This window comes from Triturus cristatus, chromosome 2_2, assembly GCF_964204655.1.
Source record: "Triturus cristatus chromosome 2_2, aTriCri1.1, whole genome shotgun sequence".
NCBI classification, from domain to species: Eukaryota; Metazoa; Chordata; class Amphibia; order Caudata; family Salamandridae; genus Triturus; species Triturus cristatus.
Window position 1 is genome coordinate 1,091,074,809 of NC_140582.1, and position 21,087 is coordinate 1,091,095,895.

General features: G+C 45.4%; 1 protein-coding gene across 1 annotated transcript in view; it reads right to left on the reverse strand.

Moving 5' to 3' along the window:
- The window catches only part of CHMP3 (charged multivesicular body protein 3), a 107,788-nt gene that overhangs the window by 4,867 nt on the left and 81,834 nt on the right, over window positions 1–21,087 (reverse strand). The window contains exon 5 of the mRNA XM_085642630.1: window positions 4,819–4,933. Coding sequence (XP_085498756.1) covers window positions 4,819–4,933 — 115 coding nt within the window. The remainder of the gene's footprint in view (window positions 1–4,818; window positions 4,934–21,087) is intronic.

Consider the following 21,087-nt stretch of genomic DNA (forward strand, 5'->3'; position numbering starts at 1 on the left):
CGATTTCAAGATTCTCACATTACAGAAGTATCTTATTTAGGAGTGTTTCTCATTCGATTCCCTACCCACCATTCCCGAACTTGGATTGCAGATAAGCCATCAGCAGACCCCAATAATATTTAGGCTGTGACAACATTGGCAACTCCTCTGCATACAATTCCAGTTGTGACCTACAATACGCCATGTTAGCTAACCAAGCTGCTTTTGTAGGTTTAGTCCTACTCCCCCAATGTTGTAGGGCTACCTTCCGTTTCGCTAGTAGTAGGCTCACTGACATGAGTCTCCGATTTAGTGACCGAAAGTCCTGCAGCAGCCCCAATAGGCAGACCGTCGGCTCACACTCCACCCTCTCGACAACCATATCAGATAGTGTCTCTGTAACTTGAGTGCAATACTGCATTACCCGTGGACACGACCATGACAAATGTATGAAGTCTGCCTCTTCAACTCCGCAGCGTACACAATTCGAGGCCCCTTTTAGACCATATTTATATAACTGCATAGGAGTATAGTACATTTGATGTAAATATTTTAAATGAATTATTCTCAAATTGCAATACGAAGTCAGTGTGCTTAATTGCATACAGCAGAACTTCCAATTCTCTCCCCTCAGGGGAGTGATAAAACCGCACTCCATTTTGCCAGTGCTTGCCCACCTCCATGTGTCCCATCCATTTGTGCTGCGGCATGAAGTTTGGTAATAAGGTATTGGCGTGTCGCACTAGTAAGCAGCACCTCCAGCACCGTGAGTGTAGGGGGCTAGCTACGTAAATGTGGGTTATGGGTGAATATAGCTGCTCGGAGACAGTAATAAAGATGAATATGGGGCGTTTGCCCGCGCGTTGTCACATAGGGTAACTTCAGGAAGTTACCATCAGGATAGGAATCCCCCATAGTGTTTAGACGTGCCTCCCGTAACAACCGGAGCGATCTATCCTTCTGTGTCACCGTAATGTCAGGATTAGGCCTGGGCGAAGCACTACGCTACGCTCGCGTAGTTTGCGAAGTTCGCGCTACTTCGCGCTACGCGAACTGCACGTAGCACAGTGCGAACACGCGTAGCGTAGTGTTGCGTAGTGCTGCGGTCATTTTTTGCTTGCTCGCGGTCCTCAACGTCAAGTTGGCGACCGCGAGCAAGCAAAATGACATCCTGGCGAGACTTTTTCCTTGTTCGCGATCGCGAGCACGGAAAATAAACCTCCCGGCGAGATTCCCAACGCGAGAAGGTCAGGTTTCTCATTGCGAGGGGTCGCGTATGCTCGCGACCGCTCGCGATGAGAAACTACCAGTTCGCGTTGAGAAAGCTGCAGCTCGAGTAAAAATCTACTCGAGCAGCAGAAAACTACAGCTCGCACTGTGCAAGATGCCATTTTCAATGATTGCACAGTGCCGGTTGCTTGTCCGCACTGTGCAATCATTGAAAACAACATCTTGCACAGTGCGAACATGTTACTTCGCAGTTCGCGAAGTGCTACGCGTAGCTCGCGTAGTGCGAACTTCACTTTGCGTAGCTTCGCGAAGTGCTACTTCGCGAACTACGCCCACCCTTAGTCAGGATGATGAAATAAGGGCAAAGCCGGGGCGTACAGGTGCGGTTTCTCAGCCCACCTTCCAGTGCACGCCAGGCCATCAATGGAGTGTGTAATGTATACATCTCATTTCATTAAGTCCCAATCCGCATTTGTGGTAGGATGGCCCAGAGTAGAACCGGAGTGGCATCGTGATGTTCAATCGCTACGTGTGGTGTAAAGTCATGCCCTGAATACCAAAAGTGAGCATAATGCACCTGCGCACACAGATAATATGGTTTAACGTCCGGGGCACAGAACTCCCCTTCTGTGTGTGGAAGTGTGAGGACATTCCAGCTAATCCTTGGCTTCTTGTTCGCCAATACCAGTGTGACCAAAAGGGAACGCAGGTGTCTAAAAAAGGATTCTGACAGCACTATAGGAATATTAATGAAAAAGACTAAAAATTGTGGCAATTATACTATTTTGATAACTGCTAGTCTATATACCAGGGTGAGCGGGAGAGTCATCCAATGTGCAAACTTGGTCCTCCAATTTGCACCAGGGCCATATATAGCACACGTCAGAAGGCTTAGCTGAAGAACGGTCAGTAAGTCTTCAGTGCAGAAAGATGGATTAATTTGGCGGTGGAATAGCATAAAAGTATATTCCAAGGTTCTCGAGCCTTAAATCAAGAAGCACCTTTTGACAGGTTTCAGTTTCTTGAATTGGAACTGCGTCGGGTGCAGGGTGCAGGCAGGGGATAATCTCGGATTTTTTGTGGGAATGTATAAATGGACTGCACAGTGGCCAATGATATGAGTTTTGAGTTTGATCTTTTTTCTGACCGAATACAGTAATGGTAGCAATGGGAGGGTGGATTATGGAGTTGAGATTGGAGCTTCATTACACAGCTCATGGTTGTAATTTCTTAAGCAGGCTGAAAGGACCGCCCACGTGGAAGCGCAGAAATCAAGGACCGAGATCACCAGAGTGCTGATGAGGGAGTGTTTCATGTGTATGGCCTGGGAGGGCTTTTGAGATTGTTGGCATGTGGTAATTAACTCATTTGTTGAACTATTTTGATTTGCTTAGGGATGGCTGTTCGAAGAGGATTCTGATGTTCTTTACAGTTGAGTTAGGATTCAGTCGGTGGTCAAGAGACTGTCCCAGATAACCAGTATAACAATTGTGTTTGTATGCCCAATACTGAGGATTCCTATTTTAAAACGGTTAATGACCATATAGTTAGCCCATTCTCAATAGGAAATGTCTTTATTCCAGTTTGTAATATCATTCTACTTTCCTTTCTATCGTTATACTAATGACAACCAAATCGGAATTTGGTTAGGCAAGCCCTATGGCTTGCTTGGTACATTCAGAGTCAAATAGTAGCTGTGATTGTACTAAAAGTAGCTACTGAAGGAAAATCTTGAGGGAGTCCTCCAGAAGAACTGTCATTTGAGCGTGCTGAATGCAAGCAAATAGTACCCAAGCCTCACCTCTTTAGTTTGATTTTGTAGGAAAGACTCCTGCCAGGCAACATGCATTACCACAAAGTGAGCACAGAGCGGGTCCATCAGCATATGCTGGCCTATAATGTCAAAAGCCGATGACAAAGTGGATCCATGATGCAGAACTCCACACATGAGTCTTCAGGTACAATAATATCTTACCAGCCACCTGGATGGCTTTAGTTACTGCAGCTGCTCCATACACCTTATCTAACATCACAGAGCTGTCAAGCAAAAACCTTACGTCAAGGGCGTTCAGAGCAGCAAAGAGATCAAGAAGGATCAAGACAGCTGATTCACCACAAAGCAGGGTACACCCACTCAACACATTTTAGTCCTTCTACTCGCGCTGAACACAGATGGCAAGGTACCAAGAACATTACGGTATCTAGATGTGTTTGAACATTAATTATAGCTAATCTTCTAGTATCTGCTATCAATGGACAGTGCTAACAGGAATGTGGTTGGTGGCTCCAATACAGAGGCTACCCAAAGTGGCTTCTCTATGGTCATAATGATTACACTAAACTAGCATTACTATTCGTTCCAGGGCAAGACTGATGAACAAATGGGCTATCATCTGAGGTAGAGTCAAAGTGGAACATTGATTGGAATGCACCACTTAATGACCAGTGGCTGAGATTAACTGAAACATTCTACCCATCTCCTTGTGTATTTCCCAGTTTCATACATCAAGTATAAAGTGGCCTCCAGCTAAACTCTAGATACTACAAATCAAAACACCAGATCCCCGTTTAGCTCATACAATATGGAATCTATATATATTTTTTTAAATAACTGCTAATCTCGAACTACATACCAAACCTGTTGCAGAGAAAGATCCAACCCTCTTAAGGAAATGAAAAAAACAGGTATTTATCCTAGATAAAGTTTTCACTTGTATCCGCAAGTAAACCACGTCTTAAAATGTTTATTTTTGCTCTTATCTTATCCTATTAATCTTTGATGTAGTGGGTACTATAGTAAACTCTTGGCTAGTTTGTACTACAAGCCCCTACATGGGTATCCCCAGAAAAAAACCTAGGGTCTTAAAATGCACACAAAATGCCAAAGTTTGCACTGTCTAAGCATACAAAGTGAAATCTTCTGATCGCCACATGCTTAGAGACCCTAGAAAAGAAGCAAAAAAAGGATTGAGGACTCAAAAGAGAAGCCTTCAGCCTTATAAAGCCCTATAGAATGTAATTTAGGCTTTGCAGAAACACGCTTCCTGTAGCCTGGATTTCTTTCTGTCGGCTTCAAAGACGGTTTTAATGGTAATTTTACTGGATAAATGTATTTTTCAAATTTACAGAGGGCTGTCTTTTATATGACATATGCTGGATCAACCGGCAGCAGATTTATGCTTTGGCTTAAACAACCATCCAGCACCTATGCCTGGTCCCCCGTCCTCACAGCAAAACCAATCCTAAGCCCCTTAAAATAAGGATATCGAATATAAGTTTTTCAATATCATCTGGATGACATCGTGTTTTATGGATTGTGCGGCTGGACAAGAAATACCAGCAAAAAAGTAAAACGGCACAATCTAAGGCTCATACCTGAAAATAGAGCTGCACTCTTACCAATACCAGACATAAACACCTTATTAAAATGTTGCCATTTCAGAAGTTTGATACTTTCCTGTTTAATAAGAATGGAGGGAATTCTAATTCCATGTATCAAATGATGTGCTACTCTTGGAAGGTCCCTCAAACTGTTCTTCTACAAACAATTTAGGACTCATAAAAATGAACAATGTAGAACTTGTTCGCTAAAAGTAATGGCACCTTTACCTGCAGTGATGTCGAACAGTATTTTGTCAATTTCCATTTCTGCTTCCTCTTCCATGTCCTCTTGGTCATCCATGCTTTCAAAAGTATCTTCCAACATTTCTTCTATAATGCCAGCCTGAATAAAATAAAAACAGGTGCTCTAAAAACTCTGGCAATTTTGACATTAGTTACATACTTTTAATACATTGCAAAATAAAACAAAATCCGTTGTGGATAGGAATCTGGGAATAGCTAAATGAGATGAAAGTGCTATAAATACCACTGTCTGCTGATTGTCTTTAATCTCCAGATCATTTTTAACACAATATATACATTTTACAACTCTAATCTAACCTCAAATCACAATGTCAAGTAGTTATCACTTTACCTAATTCTTGCTGTTTTCCTAAACTTCAGTGATTCCTACAAAATTTAAACCTCGGCTAAACTACATTCTGCATCTCTTGTTGACAAAGCAAACAACCAATGCTTTGCAATGGTTCACCCGCCAACTGCTGAGAGCCTTGTTTGGAAAACGTATTGAAAGCTTACAAAGCAGCAGAAAGTGCTTATTATCTTTGACTCATTACCAGTGTAAGGGCCTGTGAGAAGTTGGCCTGGTATATGCTGTCCACTAATTATAATGGGCACCCTGTACCAGTCCAAACAACCCCTTATTAATGATAGGTTAAAGACAACCTTTATTGAAAGCTATCCTAGTGGTAGCTATGGAGAGCAGCCTTCAGGCTAAGTCTTGAAGTAATGGAAAGCAGCTTGTTTTACCAGTCTATAATCTCTTAAAAGGCTGAATGAAAGACAACCACACCAGGTATATATCTAAAATATATGTATTTATTTCTAAACACACCCTCCAAGTTTCTTTATGAGGCTAGAGGTCAAAACACATAAGTTACACTTAATATATAACAGCAATGAACACAAATACACGTCAGGCCCTACTGACAAGCCAAACCATATACTAAAATAGTGGTATAAGAACCACAACTTAACTAGACAAGGCCTAGAGCCTGTAGAATCACTAGGACCCCCAGGAACCACCCACACAGGGGACTCATGGGGGCCGTGTGCAGTGTGAGAAAACAGCCGCGAGCTCCCGTTAGCTTCTATGGGGAAAGTCGCGGTTAGATTTTTAAAGATTAGGGACACTTAGAAATGAGTCAGGACCAAACCCTTTGGGACTTAGGAAGTTTTAGGGTCAACACCCACGGGAGCACCGGAGTACTTGTGTTACCTCACCCAGGGAAGCCGGGTGCATAGGTGTCAAATGGTGTCAGGTCGATTTCAATGGGAGCTGGCAAAGAAGTGCTGCTGCCGGGAAGATGCGAAGTGTCCGAAGAGATCCAAGCCTGGATCGAAGTCGAGGAGAACCAGAAAGCAGAGGGGACAGAGTCTGGGTCACTAGCCAGTGACCAGGAGGACGATAGGCGAATGCCCACCGATGTCGGGTGATGTCAGGTTAAGGAGGTGAAGCTTGACTCCTCAGCCACGAGGACCAGGAGGCGTCGAGGACGACCAGGAGCTGGATTCGAGCTGTCCCACGAAGGATGTCGAGTGCTGCAGCGTCGGTGCTTGGATTGGACACAGCAAGCCTTGGCAACAGCAACCCACGCAGAAAGGAGAAAGATGCTTCGGTGCAGACCAGCAAGGTCTGAGGGACTCACCACTTGGTAGGGAGTCACGACATGTCTGGAGCAACCAGGGAAGACCAAGGAAAATCAAAGTTGCCTTCACAGGGACCCACCAGTCGACAGACCAGGGATCGCGAAGGGGCATCGAGAGGAAACACAAAATGGCGGCCCACTGGTCACTCGGGGTGACTAGGCTGACAATCTTCGGTGGATTCTCTGCTCGAGGTGTGGGCTACAAGTAACCCCAAGCACGACGTCGAGAAGTCAATGCACTTGCAAAAGTGCACAGTGACCAGGAGTTCCGGTTCCACGCTACTCACGAGGGCTGCGGGTCTCAGCTTTGCTGGGGACTCGGGTCGGCCTCTGAGATGTCTGGAAATCCTCTTCCTGGGCTGCAAATACTTCGGAGTCCGGCGGGAGCTTCGGAGATGCAGACCGGCAAATTGCTTCGTTGGTGCCTGCCAAGCAGGGTGGTCACGGAGATATTTTCAGTCCTCTAGTCTTGAGTAGAGAACTGAAGTTCCAGGATTCAGCTTCAGAGTTTCGTCTAGGTATATCTAAAGTTCTGGTTACAGAGGTTCCTTACTTATACCTAAGGAAGGGGATGGACTAACTCTGAGGGTTTGGAAAGAGGGGTGGCTACACCCATTTTCTTTGTCCAGTTTCGCGCCAGAGCAGGGGCTGGAAGCCCCTGAACCGGTTTGAGCTGGACTATGCACAGGGACACCAAATGTGCCCCCAGTGCAGGACTTAAAAGCACTCTCAGAGTGCTCCCACCCAGCCCCAATACACATAAGCCTGTCTGGGAGGTGGTTACAACTCCCTGTGACAGGAAACCTATTGTCCAGGCCTCCCCTGCCGGAGTTTCGGTCAGCAGCAGGAGGCCAGACCAGTGTCTGACTACAGCATCCATTTCGTGATGCCAGGGCTCTGTTAAGTTTCTACCGGGTATACAAGTACTGCCATGTCTCTCCCTCTAGAAGGGTGGGATCATATTCTCACATCAGGAATTGATGTGGGGGTATGATTCCAAGGTGTTTGACACCAAACACGACATGTTTCCATGCAGCCAGTCCAAAGTTAGCATTAACCGTTTTAGATATAATGCACTTAAGAGTATATGGTCAGGCTGCACCACTGACAACCCCGGAGAAGAGATTCCGAAGGCTGCAGAGGGGCTCACCTCATGCCTGGGCACCCTCTCACATATAACCAAGCACCCTGCCTTCAGGATTGATAAGGCCTGCCATAGGGGTGACTGATAGGTTACTATGTGCAATAATAGGGGAGGTGTAGTGAACCTATACCTCAGTAAGGGGTGCATGCACCACCTTACCCAGGCTGCAGTAGCAGACCTATGGTGTCATTCTGAAGGGCTTTCCAGGGGTGGCACAATACATGCTTCAGCCCCTGGTAGGCCTCTGGGGTACCTATGCCCTAGGTACATAGTATACCATATACTAGGGACTCATAAGGGTACCCCAGAATCCAATCTGGAGTGTATCTAGAGTACATGCAATCAATTTAGAGAGGAAGCAGCTAGGCTGGGGCCCTGAATAGCAGGCTCCCAGCCAGACTAAAGTCGAAAAACAGTGAAACACCAGCAAAATGTGGGGGTAAACATGTGAAGCAGATCCTACTCTCCTACAGGGTCTATTGAAGAGATCATGCCATTTTGAGCAACAGTCTTCTATTGATATGCCAATCTATTTTACTGCGGCTGCGATCTCATTTGCTGTTGACTGCCTTACTGCTCTTAAGGAGGCCTTTAAATCACCTCTAAACCCGTGTGGTATATCTAAAGGTATAATATTGCACCAGATTTTCCATTGGTGCAGAGCTTAAACTGAGGTTTAGATTCCATCATTTTGAAATGGGAAATAAGTGCCCCGGTTAGACAAAAGTTGGGAGTTCAGGCATAGGGATGTTGCTTGCATAGAGAATAAACCTAAGCTCAACCTTCGTTTATTTCATAACAAAATCCAAAGAGCTATTCAATACCAGTAAAAGTTCACCCACCTTTGTTACAGCAGGACTGAATAAAGATTTATGATGCTATGCTGACAAAGCCAGAATAAAAACCTCTTCCTTGCTCCATGTCCTTGAGGGAATTGGGCTATCTGGTTGCGGATGAAAATGACTCCAGGTGTCCTTCCAGAGAGAGATTGTGCCTAACCTGCTTAAAAAGGCTCAACAAAACAATAGCTGCCTTCCTGGCACAACCAGAACACCTGGAAATACTGCCACACCCAGAACACCATCGAGCCCAAAATGAACACCTATTCAGGTGAAAGGGTGGTAACTCATCTGGTTCCTTGTGATCTGAGCAAGCCTGAGCTGACAAGGCTTTCAAACAGACTGACCCTTCCTAGACTACTTAGACCTGCGATTCTCTCATGTAGGCAGCCATGTTTGGGAGTCCCTGCTCAAGAGAAACTCTGCTGTAAATGCTTTCAGCATCAAAGCCTATAAGAATCAATGTTCGGCCATATATTCAAAGCAGGCCAACTGAGTGATACACACCACACCCTTTCCAGATGTTGGAACCTGCTTTCCAGATACAAAGAATGTAATCCCTGCACACCATAGGGTCTCTGGTAATCACAGTCCTCTAAGGTGGACTATTTTAGGTGCTACAGAGAGATTTCTTTCAAAAGATCTCAACATGGACCTATTACTAATAACATGCCCACAGATAAGTACCTTAAGCCACTAAGGTGGACAGGTATCACTTCATGGGAAATTAACTGCCAATCCAACATAACCTCAAATAATTCAAGGCGTAAATTTAAGAAGTCCATCTAGTTCAACCACCCAGAATGCAGGATTTGCTCACTCTCACATTTCAGAGAACTAATTTGTTTTTCTGTACTCAAGATGTCAACTCATGCCATATGAATTTGTCTCTCTCTCCTTCACAATTTCTTGGTATATGGATTCTGCAGCTTAAAATGTAGGCACGGAACAACAGCAAAATCCTATGCACGCTTCAAGAAAATAAATTGTGTTTAGTTTACTGGATGAAAGCTGCATCTTTTCTGGATAATCAAACACACAAAAGGTCATGGGTGGGTTGCATGCAATAAGTCAAACCACTGACAATCGCTCAGGGTAGCATTCCAACCCACTGTTCTTTTGCCTAGCATGCCACCTCAGTTTGTGACAGGCCATTTGCAAATAAATCTCAGAAATAGTCCAGTCAGAACTGCCAGTCTAGGTCCTCCCAGAACTATAACACAAGCAAACAAAGAACGATTTCACCCTGGTTGAGCTTGTCAGTTTTTGTTTACTTCAGTGCGAAGCCCTAAATGTGACAAGTATGCCAAGGTGTGGGCCCATGCCGGCAGGTAGGAAAAAAGAAATAGGGCACAGTTCCTTTATTTCTGGGTACCACAAAACCATTGAAAGCATCGCTAACGTATTGCTATCACACCTTTAGTCAGAATGATCAGATCAGGTGTGGAAGATGTCTCACAACATCTGGTATCTGTATTTTAAAAAAACACTGAACCAAATCCATTCCTAAAACATTAAAATGAAAAGCAGTAAGCTTTTGCTATATTGTTTTAGTAAAAACAAAAAGGAATATTTAAGCTTCACTGGCCAGAAGCCAAACTTAAGGGTGCTTAACAACATCTTGAGGACTGAGCCAGTCAGGGAGCTACCACTGCAGAACCAACCAGATCCATGTAATTATCCTCCTGGATGTGCATGCAAAAGATGGCTGATTCAGCTTCCCGCAATGCAGAACTAAATGCTGAATACCGCCACCCAGAAGTTGTAATGGTGTGATCACAAACTTCTCTAACGCGGCAAGTCAAGTAAGGAAGATAATACAAGGGAACTGGTGGATACTGAAATCTGATCAGGTCATAGGTCAAGATCTTCCATCTCCTCCTTTAATGACATTCAGAAAATCCAGATCCATCAGGGACCAGCTAGTGAAAAGTCATTTACCCCCTGTGAAATTGTCCACAAATCTGCAACTACTGCAGGGATTTTTCCCCTGCAGTAAATGTAAAGCTTGTGCTCACAGCAACAAAGTAAGCACTTACTATATTCCAGGTCTCCCAGATCCCAAGAAAATATCTAAATTTATGAACTGTAAAACACCGTACACAGTGTACTGTTTAGTATGTCCCTGTGGATTAATATACGTGGGAAGCACGATTCATCTCACAAAAAGACGCATTCTGGAACATCAGATGGCAATAATCAATAAAGACATTTCCAACCCAGTCGCAAGACCTTTTGAAACCACCACCAAAGTAATAGGAACTTATTAAAGTTTTTTTGCGTGGATCATGTACCTCGTGACATTAAAGGTGGTGACAGGGAGCTTAAGCTACTCAGTATGGAATCAAAGCATATAATAGATATGCAGACAAAATCACCGTCTGGGCTAAATAGTGGGGAAGAGTTGGGGGTACACTTATAAAAGGGACACATCAGGATCAGTCGAATAAACTAGATGGTTAGACGAGTAAGAAGAAATAGGGGGCATGAATCTGGGACTCACATGAATTAGGAATATGAGAATGTAGGCCCATTCAGGGCTAGATAACAATCACTGTAAATTAATTTAGCGATGAGTTACATACGGTATATGAATTTTGTGTGATTAGGTGAATTGGGCCATTCAGGGCGATAATTTGTGGTCACCAAATGAGATGGTAAAGTGGCAATAAGAATGTTTTTTAATTAAATGCCCCTTTTGTTTATCATGAAATTTCTACTTTGTTAATCCATTAATATGGCCCATATTTATGGGAGCATGAAATGTTAGAGTCGTAACTTCAATGGTTAACAAAACAATGATACATGTAAATTCCGTCTAATATACATGTTTAAAGATGGCATCGAATTATTACTGTGAGCAAGTCCGTTACTGATGTTAATGAGAAAGTAATTGACATGAAAGAAGAAAAAACACGACGGCCGTTGACAATGAAAAACGCGCATTGCCGAAAACGCATCTATGTGTACCAAAAAGTCCTGTATAAAGGATTAAAACTCTTAAAGCACTAAATTAACCTGAACTCAACCCCCTGGTAGCTATGGCACAAAGCAGACACAGGCTTAAAGTAGGGCACTGTGAACAGTGTTTATGCAGTACCAAAACAGTAACAATGTCAAAATGCAAAACAATACAAATTCCAAATCAAATTAGAAAAATAAAAGTAAAATATGATAAACAGAATTACACCAAAATGTAAATTTTAGTAGGAATAGGGCCAATAAGTATAAAGAGCCAATGAACAGTCACGGTAGACAAGAACCTGGGAGCAATTTTGCGCCCACCACGGTGGATTCGCCAAACAGATTCGTCCTGGTCAATGCGTTTACCTTCAGACTTGGGGCCCGATTTAGATTTCAGTGGACGGGTTACTCTATCACCACGGTGACAGACACCCAGTCTCTCAAAATATACATCCTATATTATCCTATGGGATTTATATTTCGGCAGATGAGATATCCGTCATCGCTGTGACAGAGTAACCCATCCGCCAAAATCTAAATCAGGCCCTTAGTTATTTAAGTCCCAATCCATCACAGGAATCCACTTCTAAAGCCTCCCCCCAAAGACCTTAGGGGAGGAACATAGAGACTCACACGGTGTGGAGCAGAGGTCAAATAGTAGAGTCTAGTCCAGTTCCAAATCCCACTGGTTATCTGGGTAGTTGCAGGAAAAGGCCACTTGTAGTCCCAGTAGTTTTACCAGGAGGTCAGCCTTATCGCCCTTGGAGTCCTCTTCTTTGTCGTAGGTAAAAGAGGGAGCAGGACCAGCTCCTCTCAGGTCACAGACAGAAGACCCTGTTCTCTTCTGTTCTTCCTCAGCTACAGGAGTGCTCTGAAGTGTGTGCCTGTAGGTGCCACATTTATGCATGGTACAAGCTAGCGTGTGGCAATAACATCTGGGCACACCCTAGCCAATGGGGTAAATGTTCCCATGGTCAACCCCACCCACTTTCAGCATTTTCAAGATTGTGGAAGTCTTCAGCCACACTCAACTTGGGATCTGAGGGCTGGGAGCGGAGAGGGGAATGGGGGGTGTACTATGTGTAGGAAGCTGGCTCTCTATATACTATACCAAAGTGAGATATAGTGTGCACACAGTCCAGTGGAACCCAAAAGGTAGGCAGAGGTAAAGTAGATGGCACCTTGCTCTCTATTTGGGGTAGTGTGGTCGAGCAGTAAGGCTTTATCAGAGGACAGCATTAAGCATTTGTTGTTCACACTCAGTAAGCAAATGAATTCACACACTCAAAGACTGAACTTCAGACCAATTGATTTTGTATAAAAATATTCTTTTAGTTATTTTATTTCCTAGAACCAAGCAAGCCTGGCACAGGTGAGTGATAAATACCTTGCAGTAAATATACAGTTGTTTTAATACAGTTTGAATTGTAATTGTATATGCACTTTGTTTTGATTTACAGTACTGTTACTAAGAAATGCAATGCTTTGGAAATACAGTACATATACTTTGAATGGGCTTTTTAGTAAAATGACCAGTACATTACTCTTCAGATTACTTTCTTACACAGTGTAGTATACCTGGAAACTACACTGCGACATTTCCTGTAAACAGGCAAGTAAAAGCGTTTTTGTTATTTAGTACAGTTGTAAAAGTTTTCCATAGATTTTCCAACTCCAAAAACTTTTTTATAGAAAAACAGTCGATGTTATCCTATGGAGGAAAATAGTGCTATTGGTTCAAAGGTAAGTACTTTGTTGTGGGAGTTGGTATTCTAGGGTTAGAGTCAGGGGTCCCCTAGGGTCAAGGATGCACTCTTGTTACACCCTCAGCAGCACTAAGGCAGCCGGGTGCAGAGTGCTGAGGCCCAATATTATCTAATGGGGTTAGGGGGCCTCTAATTGAGGGCTGCGAATGAGCAGGCCACTGGGTTGTGGGAGCAAAGCTCCTGGACTGAAGCTCAGGGCAAATGAGGGTTTAGGCCAGCACAAAATGTGCACCCTCAGAAGCACTGGAGCAGCCGGGTGCAGAGTGCTGTTTTGGCATCGGGTGCCCTGTAGCTTTTAATGGGGAGTCTCCGGTTTGCAAACACACTGCAGGCTCAGGGACAAAGGTCTTCCGGGTGCGCCCACCACTTGCAAAGGTAAGTTGGGATCTTGGGGGTTGGTTAGGCACCATCGGTTGCGCCACCCAAGGCCGTGGGGCGTCGGGTGCAGGGGTGCCTTTTAGGGTCGAATCTTCTTACCAGCTCCTGGTTGCTGTTGGGGGTCCTTCCGGTTTGAGGCTGCAGGCGTTAGCTGGAGGCTTGAGGCAGGTCAGGGGTCACCAGATCTCGGGTCAGGATCTCTGGGGAGACCTCCTCTTGATATTGGGCCACTCGAACTCGGGTGCAGAGTGGTTCCAACTCGCGGATCCTTGCGGAGCTGGAGTCTGTTTGAACAAATCTGGTGTCCACGGGAGACAGTGTCTTTTGGATTGAAGGCAGGCAGGTCCTCTGGGTTTCTCAAAGTTGCTGGCAGCAGGACTCACCGGGATTTTGCTGGAGCAGGTGCAAGGTGGGGACAGGCCGGTAGGGCTGGGGCCAAGTCAGTGGGCGTCCTCCTCTTTTTAGCTTTGCACGGCTGCTCGGTCATTCTTCTTTTCTTCTTCTTCTGGTTTGACAGCCTTCTTGGTTCGGGCTACCTCCTAAATACAGTATTTAGGGGGCGTTTTATGGGTCTCGAGGTCAGTAGCCAACGGGCTACTGACCTTAGGGTGACTACACCCTTAGTGTGCTCACCCCACACGGGAAAGTGAGCACAATCCCTAATCCTGATTGGGGAGTGATTGCCATCTGCAAGATGGCAGGCACTGAACAGTGAGCTTCTCCTCGCCTCACCCACCTGTGGGGTGGGGTTGGCAGAGGTGGGCACACCTTCTGGGCTGGCTAATTTTTCCCACCTGTCTTCCCGCCGATAAGGAGGGGAGACAGGAAGGGGGCCTGCTCTTGATAGCAAGAGGGGCTGAGGGTCGCATTACAAAGGCTGCCAGGCCTTTGAAGCTCCCCTGCCACAGATGTCTCTTCCTGGCTTTGTTTCTGGTCTCAGGGAGCGAAGGCTCCACCCTAGGGGTCCAGAAACATGTCTCGTGGTGGCATGCTGGTGTGTACCAGTCAGGGGACCGACCAGAGGCAGGTCGTTTTTCAGGGGGCATCTCTAAGATGCCCTCTGAGTGCATTTCTCATTAAATCCCACACTGGCATCAGCGTGGGTTTAATGTGCTGAGAAGTTTTGGGACCAAACTTCTCAGTTTTCAGTGTAGCCAGTATGGTGCTGTGGAGTTCATAATGACAAACTGCCAGCACCATATATTCTTAATGGCAGCACTGCACTTACAATGTCTAAGAATGGACTTAAACACTGTAGGGGTACAGGGCTCATGCACCTGTACCCTTACCACTGGTATAGGGCACCTAGCTAGAGGGGTGACTGATCAATGCCAGGGCAGGGGGTTGTAAGCATGGCACACAGGGATGTGTGCCATGTTGACTCTTCACGTTGTTCTACACCAAAAAAAACACAGCCATTCAAAGGCAGTGTGTGAGTGTAAAGGTACAGGACCTCTAAGGGTGGCACAATAAGTGCTGCAGCCCTTAGAGGCCTTCGCTGGTCACAGTGCCCTGAGTACCTGTGGCACCATTTAACAGGGGCTGACCTGTGGCCAGAGTGTGCCAACTGGGTGTACAAGGTACAGTTTTTGGGAAAGAACACAGGCCCTGGGAACCTGATTGGCAGGGTCCTGCTCTTAGCCAGAAGTTCCAGGTACCAGTCTCTTCACCAAGTCTGGAGCCATTAGGATAACTCATGTCTGGTCTCCCATGATCTTCTTCAGCACTCGCAACAGGAGAGAGAGGGGGTATAAAGGCATACAGGAGACCAATGCCTCAGTTTTTCCTAGAGAGGACTGACTTGGGAACTCCAACATGCAAAAACTGTGCGGTCTCTGCAGTGGAGAATAGACTGAGCCACTGAACTCAAGAGTGTAACTGCCATTCGTGATCTGCTAGGCAACAGCAGCAGAATTTATATGCCCTGGCGTTCAAAGATCCTTCCATGTTTTGTGTGATCAGGGATATGCCCCGAGCGTTCAGTCCCCACACTTGTTGCAGTACCTGTAGGAAGCTGGCTCTGTATATACTATACCAAAATGAGGTATAGTGTGTACAGAGTCCAGTGGAACCCCAAAGGTAAGCAGATTTAAAAGTAGATAGCACCTTACTCTCGATTTATGGTAGGGTGGGCGAGCAGTAGGGCTTTATCAAATGGTAGTGTTAACCATTTGTAGTACACACTCAGGCAAGAAATGAGGTCATACACTCAAAGACTGAACTCAGACCAATTTGTTTGTATCAAAAATATTATTTAGTTATTTAATTTCTAGAACCAAGCCGAGTCTTGTGCAGGTAAATGAAATGATACTTTGTAAAATCTTATGCAGTGTTTTACAGTTTTTATTTTTTTACTTCTTAATATTACTTTTATTTGACTGCTTTTTAATGCCCTATGTCTGAATATCTAGACTAGAATTTCTTCACTTCAATGAAAACTTAGCAGGACTACAGGTACTACCTTCAACTTCATCTTTATAAAACATAGCCTTTAGAAATTATTTGATGAAGCAGAAAAGTAGCTGTATTTATGCATTTCCATGCTGGTCAAGATCAAAATAAATCCAGACAGGCGCAGGTTACTGCCTGAGGCAGTATCTGAAGAACTCTGAGACTAATGTTTTCTATCCAGAACATGGAACATACACTTTAAACATAACAGTAATGTGGTAATGTAAAATCCATAGAAATAAATAAAGGCTATATGGTACTATAAGCTGGTATACAACACCTTTGCCTTTTTGGACAATTAAAAGCATAGTGCAAAACGAAAACCATAAATTCATCATTACATTAGTAATCTTTAAATTTGCTAGGGAACCTTTGAAACATGAGAACTAACTTCTTTGAGTTGCTGTCAACAGGAAGGTTTTTTTTATTTAATTTATTTTTATTGATTTTACATGATAACATCATTTTTAAGGCAGTGTACAACATAAAAGCTAGCTTAATGCATAAACTGCGACTTCTCCAGCAGTCTTACAGAAGTACAAAATAGAAAAAGTAAATAAAACCACAGCATCTTGCATACAATATAGCTGCTATTCCAAACATTGTTTAAGATGAAAACTGTTATATGTGCATTCCAGGTGGTAGTAATGTGGTATAATAATATTATACCACATTACTACCACCTGGAATGCACATATAACAGTTTTCATCTTATCCGTTCCCCGTGGTGTGCTTGTGTTATACCAATAGTCTGTCTTCTAGTACCTGTACTATAGGCTCTCCCAGCAAATCAGTACCACATGGCTTACCAACTAGCACACTCTACACCTTGCAATGTATTCCGCTTTCTAGGCTTCAAGGCGGGTCATCTAGAATAGGCGCTGCTTCCCCTCGTGCCATCTCGTAGTTGTTATATAGACTCCAGAAATTCTTGGGGTGGTTCTGAGGGGGCAACAATTCACAGTATAACTCTGTGTGTTACAGTATATAAGATCTTTTTCCCAGTCTGCCATTTTGGAAGGTGGGCCTCTTGACAAAGTAATCGCAATCCGGCGCTTCGCCATTAGTAGCACCATATCTACCAGTCATCCTACCCCCGTAGGCAGTCGCTTCGAATAGCCTAATAGTGCCAGCATAGGACCCAGGTACAGTTCCGAGTTGATTACCTCACCTAATTTACTAAATATTTGTTCCCAGTATCCCGCTATTCTAGGCCATAGCCAGGCTGAATGCATAAACCCTCTTGGCGTTATTCCGTTTATGTCACAGCTCGCTGTGTTCCTTAAGCCATAACGATGTAACCTTTCTGGGGTATAATATAATCTGTTGAGAAATTTAAACTGAAATAATCTGTGTCTCCCATTTAATGATATTCGCTTCGTACTTTCGCAGCATTATTTCCATATGTCGTCATCTATTTGTACACCCAGGTCTCCCTGCCACTCGAGTCTGGCTTTCGTGTAAACGTTTTTACGATATCCAATTGTGACGTTGTATAGCTTGGAAATCATGTTAGCTGGGAAATCTGAGCGCAGCATATACGTTAGGGCAGCTACCTCCAGCGGTTCCATCAATTCATCCCCTACCTGCTCTCAGCGCATGCCGCACCCTATGATGTTGAAACCTCACTAACGGTGTGCCTGCATAACCTTGCACTTCTATTTCTGAATAATCCACATGCTTTTCCATCGTTAAACAAGTCTGCCATTTCTTGTATACCTATTGGACTTAGGGCATTTACCACTGCCTGTTCCCTACATATCGGCAGCCAACTACACCATCCTACCAGTGTTATAGGTGAATACAGTATTACTCCAGCTTGTTGTTTAAGTATGAAGTGCCAATTGTATGTAGGTGCAAATACAGTTGGTTGAATTGCAGGTAAATCAACAGTTCAAAATTACTTTTTAGTTACTTTACAGATTACTGAGTATGTTACTTTTTAGATTACTTTTGCTAATCAGTGTTATATGCCTTGATAGCACACCGAGACATCTCCTAGACAAAATTCACTTTTAGTACATATGCAGTTTTTCAATGTTTCAATGTTTTATACAGACCCAACTCCATACTTAAAACAATTTTAAATAAAAGCAGTCAATGCAATCCTAGGGGAGGAAATGAAGTTAACAGTTTGCAGGTAAGTACTTACTTGTGGGAATTGGAATTCTGGGATTAGAACCAGGGTTCCCCCAGGGATCGGGAATGCACTTTCAGAACACCCTCAGCGGTCCTAGGGCAGCCGGCTGCTGAGACCCAACGTTATCCAATGGGGAAAAGGGGGCCTCGGGTTGGTGGCTGTTCACAAACAGGCCACAAGGTTGTGGGAGAAAAGCTCCTGATGTTAGGCTCAAGGCAGAGGGGGATCAGAGCCCTGTTGATTTCAATGGACGAAGATATTCTGGAGGTGACCACCGGTTGGAGAGGTAAGTTGGGATGCCTGGGGAGGCTGGGACACCGTTGGTTGGGCCACTCAGGGCCATGGGACGTCGGGTGCATGGGTGTCTTTAGGTATCGGGTTTTTCTTACCAGCTCCAGATGCGGTCAGGGGGATCCTCCAGAAAGGGGCTGCAGGCTTCGATTGGAGATTCGAGGCAGGTCAGAGCTCACCAGATATCAGGTCAGGATCGCCGGGGAGACCTCCTCATGGTGTTGGGCCACTCCAACTCGGGTCGTGGGCGTCGGGTGCAGACTCACGGATTTGGCTGGAGCCAGAGACTGTGGGTGGGTGAGCAAATCCGGTGCTCACAGGAGACAAAGTCTTGGTCTTTGAAGGCAGGGCAGGTCCTTCAGGTCTTGAGGCTGCTGCCTGCAGGACAAACCGGGATTTTGCTGGAGCAGGTTCGAAGTGCGGACAGGCCGGTAGGGCTGGGGCCAAGTCAGTAGGCGTCCTCCTCTTCTTAGTTCAGCACAGCTTTATCGGTTCTTCTTCTCTTCTTCTGGTCGGTTCTTGTTTGAGGAGGCAAGGTTCAGGGTTGCCCCTAAATACTAGATTTAGGGGCGTTACAGGTAAGTAATGGTTAAGACCAATGGGTCCTTTCCTTGGGGTGGGTACATCCCCTATTATGCCAGCCTCCAGTGGAAGGGGTGCATCCGCCTCTCTCTGGTTGGCTGGGTCCCCCATCTGCAAGATGGCAGGGACTGAGTTGTGATTCACCTCGCCTCCCCCACCTGAGGGGGTGGGGTTGACAAAGGTGGGCACACCTCCTTTCCTCACTTAGTTTTCCTGTCAATTCTCTCGCCTAAAGTGGAGGTCAGAACCAGTGGGAGCCAGTTGCTGGAAGCAGCAAAGGGCTGGGGTAGCTCACAAAAGCGGCAAGCCTTTAAAGCTTCCCCTTCATGGACCCTGTCCATCCTGGGGGAGGAGGCTTGGCACCTTGTCCCAGGATGTGCATTGTTTAAAACCCCCGAGAGCGGGAGGCTCTCGGCCCAGGGGTCCAGACACATGTCTGGTGGTGGCAGCTGGCGAGCAGCCACTCAGCCAGGACACTAGAGTTAGGTCGTTTTTCAGGGGGGGAATCTCTACGATGCCCTTGAGTGCACTTTCCATTAAATCCCACACAGGCATCAGTGTGGTTTTAATGTGCTGAGAAGTTTGATACTTATCAGTAATGCCATTATGGTGCTGCCTGCAGTGGCAGTGTGTGCGTAAAGGTACAGGGCCTCCAAGGGTGGCACAATAAGTGCTGCAGCCCTTAGAGGCCTTCCCTGGCCACAGTGCCTTTGGTACCTGTGGTACCATTTATAAGGGACTGACATGTGGCTTAAGAGTGCCTATTGCCTTTTGTCTCAATGCAGTTTAGGAAAAGAAAATAGGCCTGGTTACCTGTTTGGCAGGAACCCAGGGCACACTCAGTTAAAGTACATCAGCAGTGTGGCAACCATGCAAAAAGAGGGCACTTTCTTACAGTACCACATGGAATGCTGTCCACGAGCACCTGTATCTGTTCCCCTTTACGATACAGAGGGACGCCTTCAGTGCCTAGTGAATCACCTGCACTCCAACAAGTTGATGCGTTGCCGAGCTTCCGCCAGAGATATCCACCTCTCCTAGATGACCTCCCCAACCCAGTAACGATGCATTCATCATGACCGTTAGTTCTGGGTGGGGTGGGGTGGGGAGAGAGGTCTGCCACCGGTCCAATTGCGGATGGGACTGCAAGGTCGTTTGCAGTCTCCTTTGACACCTGGCTGGAATTTCAGATTGCATCAGTGCTGAGCCCACTGAGACTACATATCCCACTGCAGAACATGCATGTTCCAACTGGTGTGGTACATAAGCAAGATACAGGAGGCCAAGAAGCCTCAGAGCCAACCTCACTGAGATCCCGGCAGCAGGTTGAAACATTGGAAACATATCCAGAATGTCCTGGAGTAGTTGAGACAGAGGGATGGCTCGGATAAGCACCGTATCTATTATGGCTTCATTAAAGCGGAGCTATTTTGAAGGAGTCTGGTGCAACTTCAGTAAGTTGATGGAAAACCTGAAAGATGTCAACAGGTTAGCTGGTCTGGAGGTGGCTTACGACTGTCTGAGCAAGCCCGCTTTCAGCCGACAGTCATTGAAATATGGGAAGAATTATATTCCGAACCTCAAATGATGGGCTGATGGGCTGATGGACTGCGACCACCTCCCTCACCTTTGTGAACACTGAGGTGAACTGGTATGGTCAAATGGTAGCACGGTGAACTGAAAGTGCTCTTAGCCCACTATGAAACAGCTGGTAACGTCTGCGAGACTGCAGGACAGGGATGTGAAAATATGTGTCCTGCAAGTATTGCATTACCACACGGTCTCCTGGGTCCAGAACAGACAGAACTTAAGCCAGGGTGAACATTTTTAACTTGTCCTTCCAGAAGAAGTAGTGAAAGGGCGAAGGTGGAGGATGGGACCGAGGCCTCAGTCTTTCAAACAGGAGTAGCATCCTTCTGTATTGCCCCCTTGGCAAAGATAGATTGAACTTCTCCAGCTAAGTATGGACAAGTGGTCCTCAAAGAAGGTGTTGTGGTGTCGGTGGCATGTCTGGAAGGTAGGAAAGATAGAGTAGAAAGTATCCATTTTAGAC